We start from the raw sequence: 8,741 nt of genomic DNA on the forward strand, positions 1-8,741 counted from the left end.
AGGTGTATGTGGCTGGCTCCTTAGCCACTTGAGCCATAGGCGCCGAGCCTTCTTTCCTTTTCTTTTCCTTTCCCTTTCCCTTTCTTTCTTTCTTTTTTTCCTTTCTTTCTTTTCTTTTCTTTCTTTCTTTCAATTTGCTATGTTGCCCAGGCTGGTCTTCAACTTCTGGCCTCAACTGAGTCCCTTTAGAGGCCCAGGCAGATCTAAAATGAGCAAAGAGGTCAGGCACAGTAGCTCATACCTGTAATCCTAGCACTTGGGAGGCTGAGACAGGAGGATCACTTGAGCCTAGCAGTTAGAGGATGCAGTGGGCTATGATGATGCCACTGCTCTCTAGCCTGGGCAACAAGAGTCAGGTCCTATCTCAAAAAATTAAAATTAAAAAAAGAAGGCAGTGCAGCCAGAGTGGACACTGCTGCCCTCCACTGGGGACAGGCCCCCTGAGCTCCCTTTCTCACTGCCATCTCCATGTGTGTGCCCATCAGTCTCATGTCATCTTCCAACCTGGAGGCACTCCTGAGGTTCCCACTATTAATTGAGCACTGTTTGCGTTTCATCCTGTGGCTTGCCTAAGACAAGGCATTTATTTCGCACATGGGTGTGCATTTGAGTTTTGCTCCCTCACAACCAAAATAGGAGGTGTTGCTATTGGAAGTTGCCATTTGCTTTCCCAGTAGAAAACACACAGGTTCATATGTTGACTCACAGCTCTGTCTGCTTAATAAAAATTAGCCCTTTGATTTTAGCCATAAGGTACGCATGTAGAACAGCCCATTTCTCAAAAGCATGTCTTTAAGTGATGGCTGCTGTCCTTGTTTAGGGGATTATTGCCATAAAAAGGAGGTTGGTGTCCTGATGAAACAATAATCACATTTTAGACATGTGAGTTCATAGAGATCATCCTTTGTGGACAGCCATGGGCTAAATATGCGGCGCTTTCGGCTGCAGGGCAGAATTGCTCACATTGACACGCACAGTCTGACAGATAACCTGTGGGTGGATCCATGGGCTCGGTGAGGGTCACTCGCCAGGTACCCGCTCGGAGCTGTCCTGCACAGGGCACTGGGTACTTTGGCAAACAAGGGTCTGCCCCTGGGACTCACAGCCCAGAGCGTGGTTTCTAACAATGCCCTGGCAGAGTTTTTTATCTATCTCAAATAAAATGAGAAAAACGGCATAAAAAAACACTTCAAAAAGTTAAACTTCTTGAGTATATAAAGGACGGTCTTTGATTCTGAGATTATGAGTTTTAGTAAATAGTGTTAAGCTATCTTTTTTTTTTTTTTTTTTTTTTTGCAGTTTTTGGCCAGGGCTAGGTTTAAACCCACAACCTCCAGCATATGGGGCCAGTGCCTACTCCTTTGAGCTACAGGCACCGCCCCTGTCTTTTCTTTTTAAAATAGTAACAATAATGACACTACATTAAAAGTTACCTATCTTTTGTTTGCCCTGAAACATCTTCTGCCCTTGACGTCCTGAAGCCTGGGCCCATTGCTTTCTGAGTCTGGTTCATGGAATGGCCTGTTCTCCCCCCAGTGTCCTGTCCCTTATTCCTCGTGTCACAGGCCACATCTCAGGCTCAGCCTCTGCTACATTGGTCTCCAGTTCCCTACACAGACTCTGCTTAAGATGGCAGCAGCCTCTATCACTTGATATAATGACCCCAGGCCAGTGAAAATGTTCTCTGTATAGCAACCTTAAAAATCTGGTCTTGGATGGGGCTTCGTGGCTTAAGTGATGGCTGCTTATACCTGTAATCCTAGTGCTTTTGGAGGCCAAAGCAAGAGGATTGCTTAAGGCCAGGAGTTCAAAACTGGCTGGGGCAACTTGGCAAGACTCTGTTTCTATAAAAAATAATTTTAAAAAATTAGCCAGGTGTGGTAGTAAGCACCTGTAATCCCAGATACTCAGGAGGCCGAGGTGGGAAGATTGTCGAGCCCCAAAGTTCAGGGCTGCAGAGAGCTATGATAGAGTGAGACCCTGTCTCTTACAAAAATAATAATCTGGTCCTAAAGCCTCCAGAATAATCATCCTTCAAATGAGCTGAGATCAGTATCTCAGGTTAGAAATCTAGATTCCCGGGGTTTTTCCCTAGACCTGGTCACGCAGCTGCCGTGCTACAGCGGCTCGAGAAAGCTCACTCCCTCTCAGAAATCCTTCTGTGTTTGCACAGTTCCAGGTCTTCAGAAATGTGCTTCTCAGAAAGAGCCCTGCAGGAACTTGAGGTCAGGGAACACCCCTACCACGGTTCCTCAGCCCTCCTTTCTGGGGGAAGAAGAGGGACCACAGGGCAGTCCCTAAAGTCCTCCAGCTTTCCTCTCCACTAAAAACTTTTCTTCTTTTCTACTTTCTAATTGAGGCATGGTACACATACAGTAAAGCTCCCTGGAAATGCTGAGTTAGAGTTGGCCCTGTCAGCAACAGTAGATTCTGCCAAGTGCCCTCCGATGCAGTTGAGCCATCTGCAGCACATGAGGGTTCCAGCAGCTCCACATCACCTGTTTTGTTTTTATAACTTGGGCTTTGGGGGTATGTGGTTATATCTCATGGTTTTTAATTTGCACTTTCCCTGACAAGTAATGAGAAAAACACCGTCATTCCGTGTGCTTGCTGGGTGATTGGATATTCTCTTTGGTGGAGGGCCTGCTCTAGTCCTTTGCTCGCTGAAGAAAGAGGTTGTTTGTCTTTTACTTACTGATTTACAGAAGCTTTAAGTGTATTCCACAGACGGGTCCACTGTCAGGTATATGTATTGAGACAATTTTCTCCCAGTCTGCGGCTGGGAGAATGGTGTCTTCTGATGAACTGAAGTACCCAGTTTCAGTGAAAGACTAGGAATCATTTCTCTTGTGGTCAGGGCCTTTTCTATCCCGTTAGAGAAATCTCCAACCTTACATCCAGAGGTGCTAATTGGTGCCGGCCATGGGTAGTGGCTGAGTGCTCAGTTTTTGGAGCACATCGGGTCAGAATCTCATCCCTGCCGCTTTTATTCCGGCCACTTCGCCTGTCACACTAAGCCTTGGTTTGTCCATCTGAAAAGTAGGCGTGCCCCCCATGGGACCATTGGGAACTTGAATGAAATAACATACATGAAATGCTTGCAACAGGGGCTTTCTTTTTACTGTTGAGAGTCTGATCTGGACTCTTCAAGGATTCAGTCACCTCAAAGGATGGTTAGTCAGTTGCTCCCCACCCTGGCCCCCGGCAGGTGACAGAAACACCACCACCCCCACCCAGCCCCTGCCTGACTCCTAGGTCTCTCCTCAAAGTGTCTGGTGCCCAGGGGCTTTCTGCCCTACCAGTGTAGGGGGCAGCTGCTCGGAGCCTGGGCCCTGTGTCCCCCAGCCCCTGCTTGCCTCCCCACCCTGTGCTCCTGCTGCTGTACCTGAGTGAACATAAGCACCCACCCTGTGGCTGTGTTTCAGTTGGGACGCCGTACTACATGTCACCAGAGAGGATCCATGAGAATGGTTACAACTTCAAGTCCGACATCTGGTCCCTGGGCTGTTTGCTGTACGAGGTAAGCCTTTGCCCCCCTGCTTCACCTCACTGAGTGGGACATGCACGGGGGACGTGGGGCAGTTAGGGCAGGGCTCACCCTGCCAGCTCACCATGCCAATCACCGTCCACAGCTGCCTCAAGTGTTTTGTTGGTGTCACAGAGACAGATTTCTTTGCCTGCTTAGGCCTGGCAATTCTGAGGGCTGACCTCATAGCCTTTGTGTGTGAGGAAGGTACTGCTCACTGCCTGGCCTTGTAGGGACCCTGGCAGGTCCTATGGCCTAGGTCTTTTGGTCCTGGGATTTCCCCTCCTGCATTACAGCTTAAGACCACAAGATCAAAACTCTGACCCTTTTGCAAGGTTTAAATTTTATACCAGCATCTTTCTTTATAAGCCAGGGTCTGCTATTATGAGAACAGATACTTCATTTTCAAAGATTGGGTGGAGGTATGGCCCTTGTGGCACTGGTGCTTGGAACCCCTTCCTCTGGGAGGGAGTCCGCAGATGTGGGTGACCACAGTGTTCTCTCGAGGGTCTCTCAGTGAGTCTGGGCCCCACAGTCCGAGCTGGGAAGCAGGCTGCGTGCTATTTCTATGACCCCACGGGGCATCAGTTGCAGGAGGAGTTCTTTTAACAAGCAACCTGGCTGGCATGAGGGCAGGTGGGGCACAGCTCTGGGCCCACTGGTGTGAGGGCTGAGCTGTGTACCCTCCCCCACCCATGTCTCTAGCCTGCTTCTGGGTGGGTGGGGACCTGGAAGGTGTTGAGCAGTGTGGGTGTCTGAGCTTAGGGGACAGTGGGTTTAGGAGGGGATGTGGAGGGAGCTAGTGTCTTCAGCAACAGGAGTACAGATGACAGAGCTCTTTATAGAAGCAGGAGGGAAACCTGCCTTTGGCTGTGCCCTGTGGCTGGCACTTTCACAACATTCCCAGAAAGGGGGTGCGTGTTTGTTTCTGTTTTGCCTCAAAGGCATTAAAACCAACCAAGCTGCAGGGACAGGGAAGCTGCAGAATTATACAGAGCTGCTGTGCACTGCTGGTATTTGTCACCTAAGATGAATCATGAGTTCAGAGTCTATCCAGCAGTTACTCCTACAGGTGAACACTCTGCTGCCAAGGCCAACGACAAAGGCAAGCTCATGTCACACAATAGCCGGGCTCTCACTTGGTTCAGTGCTGCACAGTCAATAGCCTGTGGGCGTCATTCACCTGGCTGTCAGGTCCTGAGGGGTGGGGACAGCTGTTTTGGGCCTCCCTGAGCATGGCAGGCAGGCAGGGAGCGCTGCTGTGCCACAGAGAGCGTGTATGTACGTCAGCAACTCATACAGTCACAGTGATTGGGTGATAGGTGCGGGGTCCTGTCAGGAGCCCAGACTTTGATCAGAAGGACCTGAGCTCCGACTCCCTGCCCCTGCACCCACCCACAGAAGGATCTAGGGCAGGCCAGCCCCTTCCCCTTTGGGCTCCAATTGCCCATGTATAGACCGGGGCCCCGGCCTGCTTGGGAGGAGCAGACAAGGGCCTGGGGCTGAGGCACCAACTCAGAGAAGGCCCTTGAACCTGTCTGGGAGCCCGCTGGCCTGTGCAAGCTGAGTAATTTGCGTGTACACCCCTTTTGCTGAGGAGTCTCCTGCAGATGGCCATGTTTCCCTTTTTGCTTTGGCCAGTGGGAAGCCAGAGAGCAGCTCAGCTTTGGTCCCCCTAGAGAACTCCACTTTCTCCTCCCATCCTCACGTGTATTGTCCCTAGTCCAGATGGGTTTTTCTTCTTTCTTTTCCCTTCTGGGCTTTGTACTTTTGTAAGGCAGTTCCTGCCCTCTGTGAACCACGGGGGTCTCCAGATATCAAAAACACAGCTAAGCAGACTGACATCTCCCCAGGGCTGGGGCAGGGGGGTCTGCAGCTGGTTCCCCTGCTTGTGCCAAGCCTTCTGCCCAAGAACCAACCCTGCAGTTGCCAGCCCTGTTCCCTGCCCACGGCCTTTGTCTTGGCTGCTCAGAGGTAAACACAGCCCAGTCCCTGCCAGGCCTGCAGTGCCCGCCTTACTGGGTTCCCAGTAGGGAAGTCCTCGTCATGGTCACCTGGGTGCACATCTAATGAGGCAGCATTGAGAGTTCGGTTCTGCTGAGCTGGTTTATTTGTGAGGATTGTGGGGCTATGTGGCTGGTGGCAGGAAGGCTATGGAAAATAAAAAAATCAGTCTGGCAGGGATTAGCTGTCCTCAAGAACAGTGAGCGCTGATCTTAAACCTAATGGCCCAGCTCCCAACAGAAGATGGCTTTTGTGGCTGATGTGGCTGTCCATAGCCAGCCCCTTCCAGGTGACAGGGCAGGGGCTCTGCCCCAGTGTGGTACCCCTTCCCTACTTCTGTAGGGAGGGGGAGGGGACAGCATCAGAACCCGGGGCTGTAGTAAGTGGAAGGAGACATCCCGCAGTCATTACTGAGCCTCCTACTCCACAGCCTGTAGTGTCTTCCAGGGGTACCAACCTAAAGAGCTGTGACAAAGCCCCCACCCACTCCAGACCTGAGAGTTCTGCAGGTAGCACACACCCAGGTCAAGACAGCTTGGGCCTGAGGTGACGGCACATAGTCAGACAAAACCTGCTGCTCCTGAGCCCCAGTGTGGCTTTGGAAGCAGCCACAGTAACAGATTACCCCGAAGGTGATGGCTTCAAACAACATAAACTGATTCTCTTAGTTCTGGAGACCAGAAATCCAGAATCGGCATCACTGAGGTCACATGCAGGTGTCAGCAGGGCAGACTTCTTCTATACAGTGGGGAGCAGATGTATCCCCGCCTTTCCCATGGCCCCTCCTCGTGTCCCCCTACCTCTCATGGGGGCCCACCTGGGGAATCCAGACAGTCTCCCCATCTCAGGAGCCTAAAATTAATCCCACCTGCCAAATCCTGATGCCCTGAAGTGACATTTACAGGTTCCAAAGATTAGGCAGTGGACATTGTGAGCCCATTATTCAGCCCACCATACCCCCTTTCAAACCTGGGCTTCCAGATTATTGCCAAGACCTCCTGAAATCACCTGAGGATGGTGATGTGGACCACGGCTGCCCTGCAGCCTCGGGTGGGTGGCCAGTGGAGTCTGCCTTGAAGAAGCCAGCATAAGGAGAAATGGGCCATACAGCTCAGTAGCAGTGCCCTGGCCACTGGACGGAAGTGCAGGTTGTGCAGGCCAGGATCCCCCATTGGCATGGCAGAGATGCCTGAGCATGGTCGTGTCACAGTCCAGTGCTTTATTTGCATTACCCAGCACGCCCCGTGGAGGCGCCCATTGGGCTGCCTGGGCTCTGCAGAATTTATTTATTCAGGTGGGAGTATAGCTCTGAGCACAGCACTGAAGGAATCAACCCATTCAGCCCCAGTCCCAGGATCCTCACAGGGGACCCTTCTTACAGCTGCCTCAACAGGCCCTCCTGGGACTGAGACCCCTCTGGGTAGTGGCCAATTAGGGGAGACCAGCTATGCCATGTCAGGAATGCTGCTTTGGCCAGCAGACCAGCCAGATGCCCCACCCTGGTGGAAGAGCTCGGCTGCAGGCTGTGGGCTGCATAGTGGCTTTCTTCTGGGTGATACAGAGTGACGGGCCACATGTCTGAGACCCTGATAGGCAGGAGTCAAACCCTTTCTCCTCTGACATCTCAGATCATGTGCCAGTTTTTCTGAGCCCTCCCAGCAGGACTGCTGCCCACCCCCTTTCCTTGGCTACATGTCATCCTGATAACACCAGAGAGAAGCAGCTTTGCATCTGAGGACAGTGCTATGAGCCATGGTCTAACGAGGCCATGTGTCAGCCCCAGACAGTCCTCCTCTGCTTCCACCAGGCAGAGGCTGGGTGGGCACCCGTGCGAGGAGATCTCGCCATTGGGGTAATCGTTCTAATCCCAGCAGCCCAGAGGTTACTTCACAGCCTGTCGCCCTGATCTGAGTGGAAGGCCCACGGCCAGCAGCAAAACAGGAGAAGGCTGGACGTTGCCTTTGCTGGAATCTGCTCAATCGACAGAGGAGCCTGATGGCAGGAAGGTTAAGACCACTGTCCCTGTTCACAAGCTTGTCTGAAGCCATGTGGGAAGGTGCTGGAAGGAATGGAGAAGCAGTCTAAGGGGATGGAAGCTTGAGGATTCATTGCCCAGCTCAATTTTCTGGGGCCTTTAGAGTCCCAGACAGCAAGATTTGTAAAAAGCAGACCAGATGAAAGGTCAACCAGTCCGTCTCCCAGGCCAGACACATGGAAATCCAGGGCCCGCATTAACACGACCAGCATTTACACACCCTTCTACCCTAACTGAAAACCCATCTTTCTCCTCCCTCTACAACTTGGAGAACACCCCAGTGACCCTGAGTGACCACCCTGGAACCCCAGCTACTCTCTGCTATGGCAACAGATGTCCTTTGAAACTGCCTAGCCACCCTTTGCTCCCAGGTTCTCATTTTCGTCACTGCAAATGCTGATGTATTTTATAGACTGGATGGTAAAGTCAGGGCTGGGGCCCCCATGTAGGAAGAACTTCTGCATTCTCATCAGACCCTCTCTCTCATGTGGGCAGGACTTCTGCATTCTCCCCGGACCCTCTCTGTAGCTTTCCTGTAAGGTGGGCTTATGGATAGATGCATTCCCCCCCCACACACATACCTTACAGGGCCTGAGCCCCTGGGCAGTGGAAGAAGAGGTGACACCTACCTCCCAACACTTACCTGAAAGCACTGGGCTTGGGCCAGGCATGCAGCCTCACAGGTGCTGGGCCTGAGGAAACCTCCAAATCTCCAGATGACACTCTGCTGCCTCCCCAGAAGCTATCTGCAAATCCAAGGGACACTGCCAGGACCTGTAGACGAGGCAGGCCCTGCTCTTAGGGTCACCAGACCTCCTCAGAGGGGTGGGCAGGGTTTGGAGGAAGGCCAGAAAACTTAAGCCACTGGCTTTATCCTGCCCTGAGATGGGGTTCTCTAGCCTTCCCCTGGGACATGAGGGCAAGTGGAGATTCCTCAGGTGTCCCAGGGGCCCATCACAGCCAAAGCCAGCAGCCCCTCAGAAGAGGACCAGGGCCACATGGACAGGAAGGGCATGGACCCGACTCACTTCATTAGTCCCTTCAGCTGTTGTTTGGCATAGGTAGGAAAGAGTGAGCAGTAGTGACAAGTAGCACTTGAGCAGCGGTTCTCAACTTGTGGGTTGCGACCCACAGGAACTGTATTGAACAACTGCACTAGAAGCTAACCAACAGATA

General features: G+C 52.1%; 1 protein-coding gene across 7 annotated transcripts in view; it reads left to right on the forward strand.

The window, feature by feature from the left end:
• NEK6 (NIMA related kinase 6) overlaps nucleotides 1-8,741 on the forward strand; it is a 73,944-nt gene that overhangs the window by 59,253 nt on the left and 5,950 nt on the right. For all 7 annotated transcript variants that reach the window (XM_023510525.1, XM_023510527.1, XM_023510526.1 and 4 more), the window contains one exon: nucleotides 3,426-3,520. In XM_023510525.1, coding sequence (XP_023366293.1) covers nucleotides 3,426-3,520 — 95 coding nt within the window. The remainder of the gene's footprint in view (nucleotides 1-3,425; nucleotides 3,521-8,741) is intronic.

The sequence above is a fragment of the Otolemur garnettii genome, unplaced genomic scaffold (genome assembly GCF_000181295.1).
Source record: "Otolemur garnettii isolate 467f Iridium unplaced genomic scaffold, OtoGar3 scaffold00014, whole genome shotgun sequence".
Lineage (NCBI taxonomy): Eukaryota > Metazoa > Chordata > Mammalia > Primates > Galagidae > Otolemur > Otolemur garnettii.